The sequence below is a fragment of the Jaculus jaculus genome, chromosome 6, assembly GCF_020740685.1.
Source record: "Jaculus jaculus isolate mJacJac1 chromosome 6, mJacJac1.mat.Y.cur, whole genome shotgun sequence".
Lineage (NCBI taxonomy): Eukaryota > Metazoa > Chordata > Mammalia > Rodentia > Dipodidae > Jaculus > Jaculus jaculus.
The window spans coordinates 138,277,554-138,301,574 of NC_059107.1; the positions used below are offsets into that span (position 1 = coordinate 138,277,554).

The 24,021-nt window shown below is 43.8% G+C and overlaps 1 protein-coding gene across 1 annotated transcript in view; it reads right to left on the reverse strand.

Annotated features, from left to right (window-relative positions):
- Ndufa12 (NADH:ubiquinone oxidoreductase subunit A12) overlaps window positions 1–24,021 on the reverse strand; it is a 40,336-nt gene that overhangs the window by 13,897 nt on the left and 2,418 nt on the right. Inside the window, exon 3 of the mRNA XM_004650184.2 lies at window positions 14,165–14,252. Within this exon, the coding sequence (XP_004650241.1) occupies window positions 14,165–14,252 (88 nt within the window). The remainder of the gene's footprint in view (window positions 1–14,164; window positions 14,253–24,021) is intronic.

The following is a 24,021-nucleotide window of genomic DNA, read 5'->3' on the forward strand; positions in this document are numbered from 1 at the left end:
TAACTGCTGAGCCATCTCTCCAGTACGTGCCACTTAGGTTACAGGTAGGTACTGGGAAATTGAACCCAGGATGTCAGATTTTGCAAGCAAGTGCCTTTAATCACTGAACCATCTCTCCAGCCTGAGACACACACACACACACACACACACACACACACACACACACACACACTTGCAAGGAGAGAGAGAGAATGAGAATGGGCGTGCCAGGGCCTCAAGCCACTGCAAACAAACTCCTGATGCACGCACCATTTGTGCCTCTAGCTTGATATGGATATTGGGGAATTGAACCAGGGTCATTAGGCTTTGCAGACAAGTGCTTTAACCACTGATTTATCTCTTGAGCCCAAGACCTGCTTCTTGGGAGGCTAACTGGAAAGAAAGGATTCAGAGGAGGGAGTATTTAGGAGGGGGAAAAGGTGGTGGGAGAGAATTATGATTATGGTATAGTATCTACTTTATGGAAGTAGTCAATAAAGTTAAAAAAAAATCTGCTACTTAAAAAAAAAAAATCTGCTTCTTAGAGAAAAGACATTTTACTTACAATGAACAAAAGGTGCCACCAAGTGGGGAAATAGCATATATGCTGCAGAGAAAAATTAAGCAAGCAACTTAAAAAAAAAAATCTTGGTTAAAGTATTCAGGGTTCCAACCCATCAAATCACAGAAAGTATGTCTTCATTTCTCTTAATGTATGCTGTCATGCATGAAATAATCATGACTTTTTACCTTCTGTCAAGTTTTAAATAGATAGTAATTATCCATTTGTTCCCCTCCCACTAGTTTGCCACATACAAGTGAAGTACTGTATCAAAAAAAAAAAAAAAAAAAGTATGGGTGCTAAGCATGATGGCACACACCAACCCTAGCACATGCCTTTAGTCCTAGCACTAGGGAGACAGAGGCAGGAGGATCACTGTGAGTTCAAGGTCAGGCTAAGACTACATAGTGAATTTCAGGTCAGCTTGGGCTAGAGTAAGACCCTACCTCAAAAAGGAAAAAAAAAAAAAAAAAAAAAAAGGAAGGCTGGAGAGATGGCTTAGTGGTTAAGGCACTTGCTTACAAAGCCAAAGGACCCAAGTTTGACTCCCCAGTACCACATAAACCAGAAGCACAAGATGGCACATGTGTCTGGAGTTCATTTGCAGTGGCTGGAGTCCCTGGTGTGTCCATTCTCTCTCTTTCCTTGCAAAGAAATAAGTAAAAATAAATAATTAGTACAAAAATGGTTTTTAAAACAAGGGCTGGAGATATGGATAGGTCAGCAGTTAAGGCTCTTGCCTGTGAAGCCTAATGACCCAGGTTCGATTCTCCAGGACCCATATAAGCCAAATGCACAAGGTGGCACATGCATCTGGAGTTCATCTGCAGTAGCTAGAGGTCCTGGCATACCCATTCTCTCTCTCCCCACACGCCCCTACCTTCTCTCTCTCACACATAAATAATTTTTTTAAAGCATGTGGGGGCTGGGTGTGGTGGCACAAGCCTTTAATTCCCGCACTTGAGAGGCAGAGGTAGGATCACCGTGAGTTAGAGGCCACCCTGAGACTACATAATGAATTACACAAGTCAGCCTGGACTAGAATGAAAACCTACCTTAAAAAAAAAAAAAAAAAAAAAAAAAACTTGGGCTGGAGAGATGGCTCAGCAGTTAAGACACTTGCCTACAAAGCCTAATGACCCTGGTTCAACTCCCCAATATACACGTAAAGCCAGATGCAATGTGGAGCATGCATCTGGGTTCACTTGCAGCAGCTAAAGTCCCTGGAGCACCTGTTCTCTCCCTCTCTCTCTCCCCCCCCCCACACATCTGTTTTGTTTCCCTCTGCTTGCAAATAAATAAAAGTATTTTTTTAAAAACTTGTATACTACTATACATATATAAGGGCTAACTAACTTAAAAATGAAATTCAGGGCTGGAGAAATAGCTTAGTGGTTAAGGCACTTGCCTGCGAAGCCTAAGGATCCAGGTTCAAGTGCCCCAGTGCTCATGTAAAGACAGATGCACAAGGTGGCATATTTTTTTAATTGACAACTTCCATAATTGTAAACAATATTCCATGGCAATTCCCTCCCTCCCCCAACTTTCCCCTTTGAAACTCCACTCTCCATCATATTTCCTCTCCCTCTTAATCAGTCTCTCTTTTATTTTGATGTCATCATATTTTCCTCCTATTATGGTGATCTTATGTAGGTAGTGTCTGGCACTGTGAGGTCATGGATATCCAAGCCATTTTGTGACTGGAGGAGCACGTTGTAAGGAGTCCTACCTTTCCTTTGGCTCTTGCATTCTTTCTGCCACCTCTTCCATAATGGAAGGTGATGCATTTGTCTGCAGTGTGCAGTCGCTAGAGCTCTGGCATGCCCATTCTATTAGCATCACTGCAGCGCCCCATCAATCTTTCCGAAATAAATAAATAATTTTTTCTTGGTTTTTCCAAGGTAGGGTTTCACTCTAGCCCAGATTGACCTGGAATTCACTATGTAGTTTCAAGTTGGCCTTGAACTCACAGATATCAACCAACCTCTGCCTCCCAAGTGCTGGAATTAAAGATGTGCACCACCACTCCCAGCTAAATAAAATAATTTTTTAAAAAGACGAAATTGAGAGCCGGTGTGGTGCTGCATGCCTTCAATCCCAGCACTACAGAGGTAGGAGGATTGCCCTGAGTTCCAGGCCAGAGACTACATAGTGAATCCCAGGTCAGCCTAGACTAGTTGAGACCCTACCTTGAAAAACAAAGAGCAAACAAACAAACAAAAAAAAGATGACCTAGCTACAGATGACTGGGCTTCTGCATGAGAATGAAAATACTTAGTAGCAGAGGCCAGTAAGTTAAAAAGGAGACATAAAGGGAAGAGAAAGGAAGGGAGGAGGGTACTTAATAGGTTGATATTGTATATATGTAAGTACAATGATTGTGATGGAGAGGTCATATGATGGAGAATGGAATTTCAAAGGGGAAAGTGTGGGGGGGAGGGAGGGAATTAACATGGGATAATTTTTTATAATCATGGAAAATGCTAATAAAAATTAAAAAAATATATTTTAAAAAATAAAAAAAAGAAAAAGGGCTGGAGAGACGGCTTAGTGGTTAAGCACTTGCCTGTGAAGCCTAAGGATCCTGGTTCGAGGCTCGATTCCCCAGGACCCACGTTAGCCAGATGCACAAGGGGGCGCATGCATTTGGAGTTCGTTTGCAGTGGCTGGAGGCCCTGGCGCGCCCATTCTCTCTCTATCTCTCTCTGCCTGTCACTCTCAAATAAATAAATAAAAGTAAATTTTAAAAAGACAAAAAAAAAGATGAAATTGAAGGCAAACAGACATGGTATAAAGTGATACTGATCATCTACTCAAATACTTTCAGAGTACATAATCAATTAAATATGAGTTCTTAAAGATATTAAAATTTACTGTTGACCCCATAAAATAAAAGTTAACAGAGGAAAATGAAGGAACTACAACCAAAATAACAGACCTTGAATACATCTTTATATCAGCTAGTAATCATTAACTCACTATAAATAAACTCCAGGAATGCAGGGGCCATATGTATTTCACTTTGCACTATGAATGTATAAACCTATAAAAACCTGACATGTAGTTGGGTCCTCAATAAACATTTGTTGAATAAAAGGCAGTGTGTAAGCAGAGCTGGGCTGGGCTGTCGACAGTACTGTTCTTATTTTCAAGGTCCAGGTAGCTCCGCTGCCCGACCAGATGTTGTATATACACATTTCGTTTATCCACTGGTGGACTTAACAGCCTTATTAGCTGCTAGCTGACTAAAAAAAAAAAAAAAGCAACAAAGGTCTCAAGAAAAGATATACACAGGTCAACTCTTCCTCATAAGGTTGGGGAATAGTAAGTGAAACAGACAAGGCAACTAAACATCTCTGATTCTATCAAAACTGCTAATGCATCTGAAATGAAGCCTGGCCCCTGGTGGTACTGTGCAGCCACTGAGCAGACTCGTGAGATCATCAAAGGCCACACCTGGCACCTGATGACTCGAGCAGACGACAGAACCACAGCCTTCCAGCTGGCCAGCACCAGATGCTCCTCCCAGTGAGCTTCTGCAGTTAGGTACTCGTGCAGGTGACAGCTCACCCAGCCATCCAGGAGCCACAAACTCCCTAGCTCACTCGATGAGCTCAAGGGAGATGACAGCCCCATCTGGCAGGTGCAGAAGCTGCCCTGTGACTATAGAGCTTCATGCTCTGTGGTCTCTCCTAACGACGGCAGCAGCGCACCGCACCTCCAGAACTGCCAGTCCTACAAGGCACAGGCCAGCTCCAAGGGCAACGGCACTCAGCAAATGCTTTGAGTTCTTACAAGCCTCTCAATCCATTCGCAATTTACGATCTGAGATCAAATTTCCAGCAACTCAGTTGATATAATCTTATCGGGTTTCCACAGCCACAGAGGAAGGTATGGTACTAGCTACAATCACAGAAGTCCCGCCTCCGGCCAATCTTTACCCTCACTTCCAGGCCAGTGTTTTCAGCTGGCTGCTCACCAGCCCCACCTGTGTGTCTACAAAGCGGAGCTCCTGACTAGACCTTCCAAAACTGCTTCCCCATGCCAGGCTGTCATCCCTTCTCAGTAGTAGTCCAGGTCAAAGATCTTTAAGTCTTGAAGCTTTGTGGGGTTTTTTTTAAGTTTTACCTATATTTATTTTAAGAATTTTTAAATATATATATTTTTTACTTATTAATTTGAGAAAAAGAAGCAGAGAGAGAGAGAGGGAGAGAATGGGTGTGCCAGGGCCTCTGCAGACAAACTCCAGATGCATGTGCCCCCTTGTGCATCTGGCTTACGTGGGTCCTGTAGAGTCGAACGGGAGTCCTTTGGCATTGCATGCAAACACCTTAACTGCTAAGCCATCTCTCCAGCCATGTATTTTGTTTGTTTGTTTGTTTTTCGAGGTAAGGACTCACTCTAGCTCAGGCTGACCTGAAATTCACTATGTAGTCTCAGGGTGGCCTTGAACTCATGGCAGTCCTCCTACCTCTGCCTCCCAAGTGCTGGGATTAAAAGCATGTGCCACCAAGCCCAGCTTCCAGCCCTGTATTTTAAAATTTTTTTTCAGGGCTGGAGAAATAGCTTAGCAGTTAAGGTGCTTGCCTGCAAAGCCAAAGGACCAAGCAATGCCACAGGATCCACATAAACCAGATGCACAAAGTGGTAGATGCATCTGGAGTTTGTTTGCAGCAGTTGAAAGCCTTGGAACACCCATTCTCTCATTCTCTCTCTTAAATAAATAAAAATCAAAAAATTCAAAAGAATATTTTTAATATAAGATATACAAAGTCAATAGGCACATGAAGAAATGTTCATCACTGGTTAAAGACAAATCAAAACCAAAATGAGGTATCACGTCACTCCAGTTAAGACAGCCATTATCAAAAAATACAAAAATAATTTACAAAATCCACACCAGGGTGTGGAGAAAGAGAAGATCTTTGAAACTATCAGTGGGCATGTAGATTATTATAGCCATTATGGAAAATAATATGGAACTCTTCAAAACATTAAAAAAAATAGGGCCAGGCGTGGTGGCACACACCTTTAATCCCAGCACTTGGGAGGCAGAGGTAGGAGGATCGCTGGGAGTTCGAGGCCACCCTGAGACTCCATAGTGAATTCCAGGTCAGCCTGGGCTAGAGTGAGACCCTACCTTGAAAAAACAACAACAACAACAACAACAAAACAAAAAACAAACAATGCGGCATACACACACACACTGGAAAATTGGCAAGCCACAAAAGGGATACACTGTTATTTGCAGCAACATGGATGGAACTGGGGGACACTTTACTAAAGGAGGCAAGCCAACCAGAGAACGACAAACACGACAGGTCCTGCCTATATGGAAGCTAAAAAGTGGAATTCATGTAAGTACAGAGTAGAATAGTAGTCACTGGTACCTAAGCAGGACACGGGGAGGGAGCACCGAGGGACACTGGCTAGCGGGCACCAGCATGCCGGCAGAGAAGTCCTGCACCGCAGGCAGCACAGCTCATGACCCACCGACTAGTGCTGGCGCTGCGGCAGGGCCTCTCCCAGGCTAGGCTGTGCTCCACCACTGCGTACAGAACTAGCCCCTCCCTTCCCGTGGGGGGGGAATATTGGCTACTGTTCAGGCTGGGTTCAAACTTGCTATTGAGCAGGTCTTGAACTTGTGATCCTCTGCCTCATCCTTCTAGGACCTGCAGTATGGATTGGTCTGACTGACCTGCTTCGAATAAGGAAGTGAGGAAGTAAGAAATGCCACTTCCACCTATAGAGTACTCTTGTTTTCTCTGCCTGATGGCTCTGGGGAAGCCAACTGCCATGTCAGGAGGTAGCCCTGTGCAAGGGCACATGTGAGTTTGGTGGTGGTTCCTTCCCACATGAAGTCCTGAGTTTACTGCTGCTCTAAGATGACACCAGAGCTGCAGCCTTGTGAAAGGCCCAAAGCAGAGGCACTCAGCAAAACCACTCAAATTGCTGACTTATAGAAAACATGGGCTGTAGAGATGGCTTAGTGGCTAAGACATTTGCCTGCACAGCCAAAGGACACAGGTTCAATTCCCCAGGACCCACATTAGCCAGATGCACAAGGGGGCAGGCACATGCATCTGGAGTTTGGCACACCCGTTCTCTCTCTCTCTCTCTCTCCCTCTTTCTCTGTCAAATAATTAATTTAATATTTTTTTAAAAAGGGCTGGAGAGATGGCTTAGCAGTTAAGCGCTTGCCTGTGAAGCCTAAGGACCCCGGTTCGAGGCTCGGTTCCCCAGGTCCCACGTTAGCCAGATGCACAAGGGGGCGCACGCGTCTGCCGTTTGCAGAGGCTGGAAGCCCTGGCGCGCCCATTCTCTCTCTCTCCCTCTATCTGTCTTTCTCTCTGTGTCTGTTGCTCTCAAATAAAATAAGTTTAAAAAAAAATTTAAAAAAAAAAGCCAGGTTAGGTGGTACACACCTTTAATCCCAGCACTTGGGAGGCAGAGGTAGGAAGATGGCGAGAGTTCAAGGCCACCCTGAGACGACAAAGTGAATTCCAGGTCAGCCTGAACTAGAGTGAGACCCTACCTTGAACAACCAAAAAAAAAAAAAGGTATGACCAATGTTTATTTTAGTTTTTTAAAAATATTTTATTTTTATTTATTTATTTGCGAGAGAGAGATACAGAAATAGGCAGGTAGAGAGAAAGAGAGAGAGAGAATGGGCGTGCCAGGGCCTCCAGCCACTGCAAATGAATTACCATGTACCACCATGTATATCTGGCTTACATGGGACTGGAGAAGCAAACCTAGGTTCTTTGGCTTTGCAGGCAAGCACCTTAACCGCTAAGCCATCTCTCCAAACCCCCCACCATGTTTACTTATTTTTATTTATTTATTTATTTATTTATTTTATAGAGAGCAGAGAAGAGAGAGAGAGGAGAGACAGAGAAGTCGTGTGCCAGAGCCTCAGCCATTGTAATCAAACTCTGGATGCATGTGCCACCTAGTGGGCATATGCGACCTTGCACTTGCCTCACCTTTGTGACTAACATGGGATCTAGAGAGAACATGGGTTCTTAGGTTTCGCAGGCAAGCACCTTAACCACCAAGCCATCTCTCCAGCCCTGGGCCAGTGTTTACAAACTTAAGCTAAGTTTGGGATAACTTGTGCCCCAGTGATAGATAACTTCTACCATCCCAAATCTTACAACCTGCATCACTAGCATGCCAGCCCAGCTTCTATCATCTTCTGACTAAACAGCTGTCTGTATACAGTAGCCTCCTGAAGGATCAGCCAGCTGCCACACTGTTCCTCTAGCTTTCCCAACAAACACAGTCCAAAAAGTAAGTGGAGCCAAGGTGCAGAGCAAATCTAACCAAAGGATAATATGTATGTAGGAAGATGTCATAATAAAACATTATTTTGTATGCTAACTAAAAACAACAGGATCAAACTACATATCAATAGCAAGAAAAGCTATACAGCATACACAAAATCATGAAAACTAAACAATACACTACTAAATGATGAATGGGTCAATGAAGAAATCAAGAAGGAAACTGAAAATTTCATAGAGTCGAATAAATGATAATGAGAACACAATATACCAAAACCTTTGGGACACAATGAAGGCAGTCCTAAGAGAGAAATTTATAGATTTAAGTGCCTATATTAAGAAATTAAGGGCTGGAGAGATGGCTTAGTGGTTAAGTGCTCGCCTGTGAAGCCTAAGGATCCTAGTTCGAGGCTTGATTCCCCAGGACCCACGTTAGCCAGATGCATAAGGGGGCACATGCGTCTGGAGTTCGTTTGTAGTGGCTGGAAGTCCTGGTATGCCCATTCTCTCTCTCTCTCTCTCTCCCTCTCTCTCTCTCTCTCAAATAAAAATAAACAAAAAAAGAAAAAAAGAAAAAGAAATTAGAAAGGTCTCAAGTAAACGACCTAATGTTTCACCTTAAAGCCTTGGAAAAAGAAGAGCAAGGCAAACCAAAAACCAGTAGATGTGAAGAAATAATAATGATTAGGGCAGAAATTAATAAAATAGAGACCAAAAAAATAATCCAAGGAATCAATAAAACAAAAAGTTGGTTCTTTGAAAGGATAAACAAGATTGATAAAGCCTTAGCAAATCTGATCAAAAGAAAGAGAGAAGAGACACAAATTAGAGATAAAAAGGCACTATCACAAGAGATGCCAGAGAAATTCCAAAAATCAAATGGACTTACTATTAAGAACATATACTCCACTACATTTGAAAATCTAAAAGAAAGGGATGATTTCCTTGATTCACACGACCTGCCTAAATTAAATCAAGATGAGATTAACCACTTAAATAGACCTATAACAAGTATGGAGATCCAAGCGGTTATCAAAAATCTCCCAACTATAAAAAGCCCAGGCCCAGATGGGTTCACCAGTGAATTTTACCAGACCTTCTTGGAAGAACTAACACCAATGCTTCTTAAACTTTTCAATAAAATAGGAAAAGGAATCCTACCAAACTCCTTCTACAAAGCCAGCATCACCTTGATACCAAAACCAGGCAAAGATAAAACAAAAAAAAAAGAAAAAAGAAAGAAAATTACAGACCAATCTCCCTCATGAACATAGATGCTAAAATTCTCAACAAAATATTGGCAAACAGAATACAAGAATATATCAGAAAGATCATTCACCCCGACTAAATAGGCTTTATCCCAGAGATGCAGGGATGGTTCAATATATGCAATTCAATAAATGTAATACAAATGGATTAAAGACTTAACATCAGACCTGAAACTCTGAAACTGCTAGAGGAAAAAGTAGGGGAAACCTTTAAGTATATTGGTCTTGGCAAGAACTTTCTGAATATAACCCCAATTACTCAAGCAATAAAACCACAGATAAATCACTGGGACCTAATAAAATTACAAGCCTTTTGTATGGCAAAAGACACAATGAATAGAGCAAAAAGGCAATCTACAGAAAATGGGAGAAAATCTTTGCCAGCTATACATCTGATAGAGGATTAATATCTAGGATATACAAAGAACTCAAAAATTAAATAATAAGAAATCAAACCACCCAATTAAAAAATGGGCTAAGGAACTAAATAGAGAGTTCTCAAAAGAAGAAATACAGATGGCATATAAGCATCTAAAAAAATGTTATACATCCCTAATCATCAGGGAAATGCTTTAAGCAGATTAAAACTACACTGAAATTCCATCTCACTCCTGTCAGATTGGCTGCCATCATGAAAACAAATGACCATAAATACTGGCAAGGATGTGGAAAAAAAGGAACCCTTCTACATTATTGGTGGGAATGCAATCTGGTCCAGCCATTGTGGAAATCAGTGTGGAGGTTCCTAAGACAGCTAAAAACTGATCTACCATATGACCCAGCTATAGCACTCCTAGGCATATATTCTAAGGATTTGTCTCATGACCTTAGAGATTCTTGCTCAACCATGTTTACTGCCACTTAATTCACAATAGCTAGGAAATGGAACCAGCCTAGATGTCCCTCAGCTGATGAGTGGATAATGAAGATGTGACACATTTATATAATGGAGTTCTACTCAGTGGTAAAGAAAAACGAAGTTATGAAATTTGCAGGAAGATGGATGGATCTGGAAAGAATTATGCTAAGTGAGGTAACTCATGCCCAGAAAACCAAATGTCACATGTTATCTCTCATATGTGGATCCTAGCTACAAATAACTGGACTTCTGTGTAACTAGGAAGAAAACTCAGTAGCATAGGCCAGTAAGCTAGAAAGAAGATAGAAAGGGAATAGAAAAGGAGGGAGGGGGTACCTAATGGAATGGTTTTGTATACATGTAAGTAGAACAGATTAATGGGGGTGAAAAGGTTTAAGTAAGTCAGGGGAAGAGATTGAGTAAGGAAAGGTGGAGGGAGAGCTAATCAAAATCTAAGAGGATATAAATAAGACATATGGAAACCTACTTTGTTGGACAATGGAACACACAGGAGCCATAGACTGTTACTAGAAAATTTTCAGTGCCAGGGATGGGATACCTTTCAGTGAGTTGTTGGCTAGGGAGGTCCCTGATGCCCCCCAAACATTACAGGCTATTACCGAGGCCCCTGGTTTCCCACCAGGAAAGACTCTATTGCTGAAGACTCCACACACTTGGGCTGCCAGGTCACTGAGAAACCCTGCTGGAGCTGAGCTGAAAAACCTCTCCTGTGTAGACCAGCTGACAGAAAGCTGGAAAAAGCCATGCTGCACAAAGTTCAATGGGAGAGAGAGAAATCATCAGTGAAGATATCCAACAGTGGACACTGCAAGCCTTATATTTGGCCAGCCAGGTCAAATGAGCCAACGGGTGCAATAGTGGCATGTCTGTTATGAGGGAAAACAGCCACTCTCTAATTTGACTAGAGACCCAGTACATGGGAGGGAATACATCCCTCATACTGAAAACTTAAAACAGGGGTAGTCATGAGCCCTAGGGGTATAACGTCTGCTGGTATCTGGCTACATGTTTATACTATGCTTACCAAACTGCCCAGTAAGTACTTCTCTTAACATTCATACCCATATATTAATGCTACTCTCACTTTTGGCTAGAGAACCTTCACTTTCCAGATGGCATTGACCTTGGGATGACTCATGACACACCATGGTGCTGAGAAAAAGTGACAGGAGTGCTTAGCACTGAAATATCACAATCACACCTTCCAAGGCTCAGGGTCTATTGTGGAAGAGTTGGCACAAAGAATCTAAGAGCCAAAGGAAGGGTAGGACTTCTTACTATATGCTCCTCCAGACACAAAATGGCCTGGATAAGCTGGGCATAGTGACGCATGCTTTTAATCCCAGCACTCGGGAGGCAGAGGTAGGAGGATTGCCGTGAGTTCAAGGCCACCCTGAGACTCCAGAGTGAATTCCAGGTCAGCTGGGCCTAGAGTGAAACCCTACCTCGAAAAGAAAAACAAAAATGGCCTGAATATCCATGACTCACAGTGCCTGACACTACCTACACAAGACCATCATAATAGGAAGAAAAGATCAAAATAAAAGAGAGATGCCAGGCGTGGTCATGCACACCTTTAATCCCAGCACCCGGGAGGCAGAGGTAGGAGAATTGCCTTGAGTTTGAAGCCAGCCTGAGACTACATAGTGAATTCCAGGTCAGCCTGGGCCAGAGTGAGACCCTACCTTGAAAAACCAAAGAAAAAAATAAAATAATAAATAAAAGAAAGACTGATTGAGAGGGGGAGGCAATATGATAGAGAGTGGAGTTTCAGAGGGGAAAATGGGGAGAGGGAGGGAATTACCATGGGATATTGTTTATAATTATGAAAGTTGTCAATAAAATATATACACAAGTAAAATCAGGGGGGCTGGTAATACTGCTCAGTGGTAAAAGGTGCTTACTTACAAAGCTTGCTTGGCCCAGCTACCACCCACATAATGCTAGACAGACAGGTATTCATTTACAGCAGCAAGAGACCCTATTGTGCATGTGCACAACACATGCAAATGTGCACGTGTACAAGCACACACACGCAAACACTTAAATCAATAAGGTTTTTGCTACTACAAACAACTCCAGATGCATGTACCACTTTGTGCATCTGCCTTTATGTGCTTACTGGGGAATCTAACCTGGGTCAACAGGATTTGCAAGCAAGTCTTTGACTGCTGAGCCATCTGTCCAGCCCTTCAATATTTATTTTATTTTATTTTTGCCTTTTTATTTTATTTCATTTTGTTTTGTTTTTTTGAGGTAGGGTCTCGCTGTAGCCCAGACTGACCTGGAATTCACTGTGTAGTCTCAGGGTGGCCTCCAACTCACGGCACTCCTCCTACCTCCGCACATGTACTCTGAATGCCTGTGCCACTTTGTGCACTCTGAAGAATCGAGCCCACATCATCAGGCTTTGCAAACAAGTGCATTTAGCCACTGAGCCATCTCCCCAGACCCCACGTCTGGCTCATTTACATTTTGACAGCTAAATATATGCAGCAGAATGTTCTACAAGGATGGAAATATTCTGAATCCTCATCGACCAGCAGAGCAGCATATGTAATCCCAAGCATATGAAAATGCAGACAACTCACCCGAGGGCATGAGGACCTGCGCAGCGGCACTTGGCCCTGGTGCCCATATTCACTCACACACGCTCTTTCTTGGTCTGTCTTTCGTAAACAAATGTTTTTTTTTTGGGGGGGGGGGCGGTTGTGGTAGGGTCTCACTCTAGTCCAGGCTGACCTGGAATTCACTATGGAGTTTGTTTGCAGCAGCTAGGGGCCCTGATGCGGCCTTCCTTCCTTCCTTTCTTTCCTCCTATCTATCTATCCATCCATCCATCCATCCATCCATCTATCTATCTATCTATCTATCTATCTATCTATCTATCTATCTATCTATAATCTGCCTCTTTCTCCCTCTCTCTCTCAAATACAAACACACGCGCACACACACACACGAATGAGCTGAGGGGCTAGAGAGATGGCTTAGTGGTTAAGGTGCTGCCTATGACCTAAGGACCCAGGTTCAATTCCCCAGGACCCACATAAACCAGATGCACAAGGTGGCACATGCATCTGGAGTTCATTTGCAGTGGCTGAAGGCCCTGACACACCCATTCTCTCTATATATCTGTCTCTTTCTCTCATATAATAGATAAATAAAAAATAGAATTACTTTGCTGCTGGGCATGGTGGTGCACACCTTTAATCCCAGCATTCAGGAGGCTGAGGTAGGAGGATCACTGTGAGTTTGAGGCCAGCCTGAGAATACAGAGTGGAATCCAGGTCAGCATGGGCTCGAGTGAGACGCTACCTCAAAAAAAAACAACAACAAATTTCATTTCAATATGCATATACTATGAAACCAGAGTTTTTAGAGACTCCAGAAAATTTCGGACAGATGAGAAAACTCCTCGTAGACAAGTTCAAGGACCGCCTGAAGTCAACCGCTAGAAAAGGTCAGAGAACTTCACCCATGCAGAGGTAGTGGTACTGTGGCTGACTGCTTGTTCCTAAGCTGCCACACTATTCTGCACTCCACATGTATAATGTATAATGCCATTTTGAAGAGACAAAAAGTGCTTCTGGATGATTTCTAAAACTATGGCAAGTCCAGCAGCATGGTTTCTGTTGCATTCTCTCACTGAGGAAGCCTGGGCAGCCTAAAGATTCCAAGCCACAGCCTCAGCTATGCCCCCAGCTGGCAGTCAGCATTAACTGAGCAGGGCGAAGTGAACTGTTTTCAGATGATTCCAACCTCCAGGCTGAGGCCCTAGACATCCTAAGTAGACACAGGCCATCCTTTCTTTGTCTTGTCTAAACTCCAGACCCACAAAAACTATGAGAGATGCCGGGCGTGGTGGCGCACACCTTTGATCTCAGCACTTAGGAGGCCAAGGTAGGAGGATGGCTGTGTGTTTGAGGCCAGCCTGAGATTTCATAGTGAATTCCAGGTCAGCCTGGACTAGAGTGAGCCCCTACCTTGAAAAAACAAACAAACAAAAAAACCAACTATGAGAGTTAAGTAACTGTTTAAGCCACTAAATTGCAGAATGACTTGTTACATGCCACTGTGACTGGGACAAAATCCTATCACTAACTTAAGCCTTACAAGTAGCTAGTCAGTAAATACTTGTCATAAAATAAAAACTGTCAATCATATGAAATAAAGTGTTGACTTGGCTTACCACTCAGGAGGCACCATGCTTCCATCCACATCCCAAAATGTGTTTTTGCCATTCATTTCAGTAGTATATATAACCCATCGGTGACGGCCTGGTGGAAAGATGTGAGCAAAAACTTAATTTTTTAAAAGCCTAATACAAGATGCCAAAAAAAGGCAACCTTTTCATTAAAAGACAAAAGTTGGGCTGGGGGCTGGAGAGATGGCTTAGCAGTTAAAGTGCTCACCTGCAAAGCCAAAGGACCCAGGTTCAATTTTCCAGGACCCATGCAAGCCAGATGCACAAGGTGTCTGGAGTTTGTTTGCAGTGGCTGGAGGCCCTGGTGCTCCCATTCTCTCTCTCTCTCAAATAAATAAATAAATAATTTTTTTTTAAGGTTGGGGTGATGGTTCAGCAGCTAAAGGTGCTTACTTGCAAAGCCTGCCAGCCAGGGTTCAATTTTCCAGCACCCGTATAAAGGCAGGTGCACAAAGTGCTGCATGTGTCTGGAGTTCACCGGCAGTGGCAAGTAGCCTTGGTGTGCCCGTTCTCTCTCTTTCTCTCTCAAATAAATCAATAAAGTCTTTCCATGCACTTATGTACACTTACATAACAAGAATGCTTGAGGAATAACAGTTTTGGTGTATTAGTGAGGTGAAGCTCCAGGCTTTATCATGGAACCAGGGCCTGAGCTATTGACAGGGTTCAGACCTTTCTCACAGTTAACAATCCGCTTCTCCCCTCGCTCCTAGCAGAGGACAGAGCACAGAGGGTGGTTGTTCAGGGTAGTGACACAAAAGAAAGCACTCTTTCACAGACCACAGCAGAGAGGTATTCACAATAATCATGTGAATACTTTCTCTTTTTCTCCCTCTCTGTCTTATGTACATATGCATGTGTGTATTAAAAACCACCAGGCTTGGGCTGAAGAGATAGTTTGGTGGTTAAGGCACTTGCCTGCAAAGCCAAAGGACCTAGGTTTGACTCCCGAGAACCAACATAAGCCAGATGCACAAGGGGGCACATGCATCTGGAGTTCGTTTGCAGTGGCTGGAGGCCCTGGCACACCCATTCTCTCTCTCTCTCTTTCTACCTGCCTATTTCTGTATCTCTCTCTCTCTCTCTCAAATAAATAAATAAAAATAAAACACAGAGTAATAAAAAGGTGAGCATTATTATTAAAGATACTGTAGTTATCTTAGAGATTCCAGTGATTGCTGTATGTTGTTCTAACTTTTAATATTTTGACATTGTCCTTAGAACATACAGAAATTTAAGAACACACTTATCCATGCTCTAGCTTGGATGTTTTCTAATTACAGTGATTCCACATGATTAAAGCATAATGTTAGATTCCACAGTGTCGCAAAGCACCCAGCACTTGTTGCTCAGTCAGAACAAGTGAGCAAGCTACTGACAGTGAGCCCCATTTTTCTCTGCTCCTCACCTCAGACTCCACTAACTCCCGGTGAAGTGGTTGCTGTGGAGCTGTGTGCCAGTGGTTGCTGCTATGCATCACATTTTTGCATTTTTCTTATTTTGAGAAAATATGCAACTAGAAAAAAATCAGTTTATATAATACCTAAGGCTGAAGCAACTTTGTAATGCCTTCGTGTTTAGGGTGGAAGGACTGATGTGTTTGTAGACTACAGTGTCTCGCCTTGACACTTGACATTCTGAACTAAGTGATTATTGGGCAGAGGCTGTCCTGTGCACATGTCACAGAATGCTCTGCAGGCCCCTGGCCTGGACTCACTAAGTGCCAGTAACACACTCAAGTTGTAAACCAAAAGTGTTTCCAGGTATTGTCTAATGTCCCCCATGAAGCAGAACTATCCGTGGAGAACCACTCTTATACACTGAAAAAAAAGAAAAAGAAAAAGAAAAACCTTGGGTTGGAGAGGTGGCTCAGCAGTTACAGTGTTTGCTTGCAAAGCCTAGTGGCCTCAGTTCATTTCCCCAGACCCGCATAAAGCCGGATGCACAAAGTGGTACATGTGTCTAGAGTTAGGCCTGGTGTGACCATTTTCTCACTCTCTTTTTCTTCCTCCCTCTCTCTCTCCTGCAAATAAGTAAATAAAAATTAAACAAAATGAAAAGATTTTTCAAAAGAACAAGAAAAAACCTTTAAGAAAAGGAGTATTTTACCACGATTTCAGAGAGCAACATAGAAGTGGGAGCTTTTTCTCTAGTTCAGTCAATTGTACAAAAAAGAAGCTTCCATCTTCAAAGTAGACTGATGTTTCACAAAGGAATGTAAATTGAATTTTGTGCAAGTTCACAGTGCATTAATAAACTGGAGAAATATACAGAACACAGATGAATAAGTATGGAGCAGGTGTGATAGTAAAGTTTAGAAAAACATTTATTTAATCTTGATAAAAATCACTAGTCTAAAAGTAATCAAAACTATAGCCATAATACATGGAAATCAAATTTTAAGCAACCTCCTCCAATATTCTTGCATTCAAAAATAATTTTTATTCTGAGTCAGAGAAAAAATTGCAAAGCAAGCTCATAGAAATACCATATATCCCATATATAATGAAAGCTCACCCATACCTCAGGCTTCATAACATACTTCAGAAGTTGTGCCCCTGTTATTACCAGAATGGAAAAGAAGGGCTGTGTGGTAGGCAGCCTCTAGCACGGCAGCCTGGCATCCCCACTGTCTGACATTTGGGTCCGGGAGTATTCCCTCCCCGAGAGGGGCTAGACCTGGTGACTCCTGCACGTCTCCATCCTCCCCTTTAAGAGCAGGAATGTCTGTGGTGGTTACATTGTGCCCACGTATCATCTGTGTGAGAGTGAAGGGAAAATAAAGGTGATCTCTAGCTTCATGGTCTACAGACAAAAACGATTCCCCCTCCTGGAGCGGGAGTTTAAAAATGGCACCTGGGAAGATTAACCTCCTGGATCTGACTTCAGTGATGAGATTCTGGACTTTGGCCTCCTGTCATACAGAGACTTCCCGGGCTCTATGGAGGGCTGGTGTCTTACATGTGCTAGGCAGCCTCCAAGGTGGCTCCTAGTGGTCCCACCTCCGGCTGGTCTACCCTTTGGGTACAGGTGTGCCCTAGTGACTAGCTCCTAAATGAGCAGGACACCAGATGTGAAGAATGAAGACATGAGCTTCTGTCTTGATCCCCCCCTCTTGCGGAGCGAGGCCAGCTGCCACGTTGGAAACTGCTGGCATAGCACGGCTTGAGACAGGCTGCCAGCCAGCTACCCAGGAGTGCATTTGGAAGCTCCGTGTCACTACTGGAACTCTGAGCTGAGTGCAGTCCTGGCTTGCAGGCCCATGAGAGACCCTGAAGCAGAAGACCCTGCTAAGTCACTCGCAGGCTGGTTCCAGACCCCCACAATCTGTGAGATAACATATTTTGTTTTAGGTCAGGTTTTGGTGTACTCTGTTATTCAGCAAACTATATCTAATAAAGGCAGGGGGCAAAAGCTTAAAAAAAAAAAAAAAAACACCAGGCTTAGTGGTTAAGGCATTTGCCTGCAAAGCCAAAGGAACCAAGTTCGATTCCCCAGGACCCACGTTAGCCAGATGCACAAGGGAATGCACCCATCTGAAGTTCGTTTGCAGTGGCTGGAGGCCTTGGCATACCCATTCATTCTCTCTCTTTCCTCCTTCTTTCTGTCAAATAAACAAAAATAAAATATTTTATTAAAAAAATACCTCTGGCTAGGAGTGGTGGCATATGCCTTTAGTCCCAGCACTTGAGAGTCTGATGTACAAAGATCAATGTGAGTTCAAGACCATCCTGGGGCCAGAGAGTAAGTTCCAGGTCAGCTTAAGCTAAAGTGAAACCCTGCTTCAAAACAAAACCAATTACCCCTGTTTGTTTTGGAAAGCTGTAAATTATGTAAAATAGGAAGTATTATAAATGATAGGTAAGTAAGACAGCTCATGTCATCAAACAGCATTTAACAAATTACTATAGACTTAGTTGGGGCCCTAACCACTATTTAGGAAACTGTCCCCTCCCCCTCTCAATCAATCTCTTTGGGGCCCTAACCACTATTTGGGAAACTGTTTGCACTGAGTCCTTAAATTGAATGATGTTCTGGGTGTCAATCAAGGCTCTGTCACTTATTATCAGTAGCTACTAGGCCACCTTTCTGAGCCTCGATTTCATTTCCTATTAAAAGATGACTACGGGCTGGAGAGATGGCTTAGTGGTTAAGCGCTTGCCTGTGAAGCCTAAGGACCCCGGTTCGAGGCTCGGTTCCCCAGGTCCCACGTTAGCCAGATGCACAAGGGGGCGCATGCGTCTGGAGTTCGTTTGCAGAGGCTGGAAGCCCTGGCGCGCCCGTTCTCTCTCTCTCCCTCTATCTGTCTTTCTCTTTGTGTCTGTTGCTCTCAAATAAATAAATAAAAAATAAAATAAAAAAACATTTAAAAAAAAAAGATGACTACATCTTAGGGTTGCTATGAAAATTAAATATAACCCACATACACATATATGCAGAAACATGTAGTGTACTCATTTCTTACTGCCCCTATATCTCAAATAGGAAATGCTAAATTGATCCCTGTAATTGACCTTAAACCAGTACGCAAGTTAATCTGCATTTACCTTATAGTTTCTCAAATAAACATCTAATCAACAACTCTTGACTAATGTTACTTAAACATGATCTTATTTATGAAAAGATACTTTGAGGCCAAGTGTGGTGGCACATGCCTTTAATTCTAGCACTCAGGAAGCAGTGTAAGAGGATCACTATTGAGCTCAAGGCCAGCCTGAGACTGCATAGCGAATTCCAGGTCAGCCTGGGCTCCAAAAAAAAAAAAGATACATTGATATCAAAGTATGCTTTTTGTTTTTTGTTTTTCTTTAGAGAAATAAATCTTAAGAACAAATAACTAACAAAGCCTGAGGGTGGCAGTTCATCCAACAATCACATCACCTAAGGGACTGGAGTAGGAAGACAGCTAAGTTCAAGACCAGCCCGGGCAACATAGAGAAATTCTGTCTCAAAAAGAAAAAGGGCTGGAGAGATGGCTTAGCAGTTAAGGTGCTTTCCTGCAAAGCCTAAGGACCCAGGTTCAATGCCCCAGAACCCATGTAAGCCAAACGTACATGCTGGCGCATACATCTGGAGTTCATTTGCAGAGGCCCTGGTGTACCCATTCACACACTCTTTCTCTCTCTCTAATAAATAAAAATAAAACAGTAAGGGCTGGAGAGATGGCTGAGTGGTTAAGGTGCTTCCCTAAAAATTCAAAGGACACCAGGTTCAATTCTCTAGCACCCATGTAAGCCAGATGTACAAGGTGACACATGCATCTAGAATTTGTTTGCAGTGGCTGATGGCCCTGGCGTGCCCATTCATATTCATTTTCTCTCTCTCTCTCTCTCTCTCTCTCTCTCTCCCCTCTCTCTCATAAACAAATAAATAAAATATAAAAAAAGAAAGAAAGAAAACACCAGAGAGCAGCTTCTGGCCCAGTTTGCAGGTCTGCACCACTAACCGCTGTGCATCTTCCCATTTGTGAGCAAACATCAGCCTGGAAAATAAAGCATCTTCAAAAATGAACCTGTGCATCACTGGAAACAACCCTATCCAGTCTTCCATGCAGGGTGTGCTCCAGCAGAATGGAGGTGGAGTCCCCAATCCCTCCCCTATAGGGGCAGTTTTCAGCAATGGAAGGCTGTCTCATCCGCGGCTTTGGGCACTTGGCAGTCATCCCACCTTCCGGGTGGGGAGGGCAGTCTCCATTGCCTGCCCCTGCTCATCAGTGGCCTGGATTTCCAGTTTATCATCAAACACCACAGTTCCATTCTTCTAATGGCTTTGAAAGAAAGGAAACAAACAAGACTCATCCTGCAGTGGCTGAAAACATAAGTACAGAACAAGACATCCGCTCACAAGCTCCTGCAGTCAAGGCTGTAGACAGTCCCTGGCCAGCTGATGGGGCTTCATGTGGTTTCAGAAGAGCCAGTTCTGTGGAGGGAGACCTCCCAACTAACCCTCTGTTTAGAAGCCCACGTCCCAGAAGTTCTGGTGCTGCTAACAAAGTGAGAGGAAAAAAGGGCAGTACTTCTCCTGGAGCATTCTGGAAGACTTCTGAGAAAAACACCCATTGTTTGGGGAAGTTATGCCTGAGCACATGGCTCAGTCTCATGTGATTTACCAGAGATTCCGTGAGGTTCCAGGTGGGCTGTATGGACCCCCTAAACAAGAAAGTGGGGGGATTCAGTAAAGAGTTTCTTACTGTGAGGACATAACAGATGAGCAGAGAGCCCAAGTTATATGGGATCAGAATGTTGGAGTTGTAGGAAACAAAGACATGAGGTCAAGCACTGGCCTAGAGTTGACCATGGGTAAAGAAAGGAATGGATATAGGACTGTTCCCAATGTCCAGTCACCTTTCTCTGAAGGTTCAGGTTCATTTGAGTAGAAGCCAGAAAGACATTCAGTCAGATGTGAGGAAATCCTCACATCCAGCTCCAGCAGGAAAGGCAGGGGTCATGCAGCATGGTGGGCAGAGACCTGAGGTCTAAGGTAAAGGTCAGCGAAGGCGAGGGAAAGCCCGGCTCCCCAGAAAGCCACTGGCCCTCACCCACGCAGGGCAGTAATGTGGATGAAGCAACCCACTTCTGCCCCAGGGTGATTGATGAACAAAGCCCAGTGCTTCGTGGCCTCAGGTAGACAGGGAGACGCAGGGGGACACAGAGCCCTTCGAGCAGGAGGCTGATGCTGAGGTGGGCAGTACAGCGGAAGTGGCCAGTTTTCAGAAGGAACAGCTGCCAAGTCTTGAGGAGAATATTCTTGTAGAAGTGCCTACAGATGTGAGATGGTGTTTGGTGACACAGCTGATGAAGCCGTTCCGTGTGATGTGGGCTGTTCTGACAGGCCTCATCTAATGGGCTGTGAGCATTCTGGTTGTATTGGGAGTCTGAGGAGGAAGATGATGTTGAAGCTTGCAGCAAATCTGAACAATCATGTGTAGTCCATGAAGTGGTCCTGTGTAACCTGAGCCACAGTGAGAAGTCACCAGTGACTGGACATGTGCCTCCTGGGTGTGACTCTCAGTCTGACAGAGCCTTGAAGCCCAGAGAAAAAGTCAGTAGAGAAGTCCAGTGTGAAGTCCCCGAGAAAGGGCTTTAAGTAGCAGGTCAGGGTCACTCCATAAAGAGCCAATGTCAGACAGGCCCGCAGACAGCAACAAGAAAAGGGGGCTCAGATGAGATCAGGAGTGGGGTGCACAGTACGGGTGAAGAAATGGAGATGGGAGATGAATGTGAGGAAGCCAGGGAGGAAAACTTGAAAGAGAGCTCAAAAGGCACGGAGCCAAAAGCCTTTGCTTCATCTCCACTGGAGAGCTGATCTATGTGTTGAAGAGGAATTTTAGGTTGAATGCTGTGCTTCCTGAGGATATAGAAGCCACAGGGATGGCATGACCCTGAAGGCGTTGTGCATGAGACAGAGCATTTTCCAGAAGTTAGAGAACAGCATCGGCTGACTGTGCAAGGACAGGCTTTATCGGCAGATGGGCAAGGTGGTAAGCTGGAAGTCAGAGCACTCTCTCCCTTCCTGTTGTCAGTCAGTCATGCTGCGAGAAGGAGCAAGCCAGAGTATGGCCCATATGCGAGGCCTCCAGAGCAAAGGGGAAGGAGGGTTGTGCAGGCATGTGTGGTAGGTTCCAGAAGAACTCGACCATGGCCAAGCAGGAGGACCTGCAGTCCAGAGTTGACAAAGCAACTCGGTGTGACGTGAGCTCTTTTGAGGAGCCACCTCTGACAAGATGTGAGCCTTGTGGTACTGATCTGGAGCCTGATGTGGACCCTGAGTTGTACCCAGCAGAGGATGATTCTGATCTACAGAGCCGATCAGAACTGCCTCATGGATCACTTGAATGGTGCCCCTGTACAATGAAGAGTTGACTAAGGCATTTTCCTTTTGAAGTGACAACTCCAATATGCAACAAGCAAGTGAAGAAATGTACAACAGGCGGGAACAATGGCGCATGCCTGTAAGCCGAGCTACTAGGAAGACTGCGGTGGCAGAGTCGCCTGAGTCCAGGAGTTTGAGATCAGACCCATCTTGGAAGACAAACTCAATTTTGTAAAAGAACAATAAATTCTTAAATCAATCAAACAACAACAACAAAAAAGCCAGATGTGATGGTACATGCCTTTAATCCCAGCACTGGGGAGGCAGAACCTTAAGTTCAAGGCCACCCTGAGACTTCCCAGTGAATTCCAGGTCAACCTAAGCTAGAGTGAAACCCCACCTCAAAAAAAAAAAAAAAAAAAAACACAAAACAGGGCTGGAGAGATGGCTTAGCGATTAAGCGCTTGCCTGTGAAGCCTAAAGACCCCGGTTCTAGGCTTGATTTCCTGGGACCCACGTTAGCCAGATGCACAAGGAAGCGCATGCGTCTGGAGCCCATTTGCAGTGGCTGGAAGCCCTGACGTGCCCATTCTCTCTCTCTCTCCCTCTCTCTCACTGTCACTCTCAAATAAATAAAGATAAAACAGAAGAAAATTTAAAAAAAAAAAACACAAAACAAGCCAGGTGTGGTGGCACACACCTTTTAAAAAATCCCAGCACTCAGAAGGCAGAGGTAGGAGGATCGCTATGAGTTCAAGGCCTGAAACCACATAGTTAATTTCAGGTCAGTCTGGACCAGGGTGAGACCCTACCTCAAAAAAAAAAAGCAATGCCTATAGGTATGTCTAGCTTAGTAATATGAAAATTTGGCACTGTTTTTAAATTGAAACTATTTAAGCTTACAAACAGCATTGTAGCATATTTTCATCAATAAGTATATATCCATCTTTCCATTAAAGTCTTCAAAATATAAAGTATTGGACTAGAGAGATGACTTAAGGTGCTTCTTGCAAAGCTGAAGACCCAGGTTTTATTCCCAAGCACCCACATAAGCCAGATGCACAAGGTGGCGCATGCGTCTGAAGTTCATTTGCAGTGACTGGAGGCCCTGGTGCATCCATTCTCTCTCTCTCTCTGCCTCTCTCTCAAATAAGTAAATAAAATATTTTTTAAAAAATTTAAGAAATAAAGTATTAAGAGAGGGCTGGAGAGATAGCCTGATGGTTAAGGTGCTTGCCTCTACCCCTCCCCCCAAATAAATAAAATGTAAAAGCAAGTATTGAAAGAAGTATAAAACTGGGCATGGTGGCACATGCCTGTAGTTCCAGCACTCAAGAGGCAGAGGTAGGAAAATTGCCATGAATTCAAGACTATATAGTAAATTCCAGGTCAGCCTTGACTAGAGAAAGACCCTACCTTGAACAAAAAAAGCAGAATGCGATGGTACACCCCTTTAATCCCAGCTCTCAGGAGGCAGAGGAGGGAGGATCACTATGAGTTCAAGGTCAGCATGAGACTCCATAGTGAATTCTGGGTCAGCCTAACCTAGAGCAAGACTCTACATAGAAAAAGAAAAGAAAAGAAGGGGGGCTGGAGAGGTAGCTTAGTGGTTAAGGCACTTCATGAAGCCTAAGGACCCATGTTCAACTCTCCAGATCCCAGATTAGCCGGATGCACAAAGGTGAGGCAAGTGCAAGGTCACACATGCCCACTAACTGGCACAATCGTCTGGAGTTCGGTTGCAGTGACTGAGGCCCTGGCATGCCAATATTCTTTCTCTGTCTCTCTCTAAAAAATAAAAAGAAAAGAAAAGAAAAGAAAAGGGGGGGAGGTGAATAAGCCAGGCGTGGTGGTGCATGCCTTTAATCCCAGCACTCTGGAGGCAAAGGTAGAAGGATCACTGTGGGCCACCTGGAGACTACATAGAAAATTCCAGGTCAGCCTGGACTAGAGTAAGACCCCACCTCGAAAAAAAAGTGGGGGGGGATAATAAAATTACAAGACTCTTTACTTCCTACACTAAATTTTAA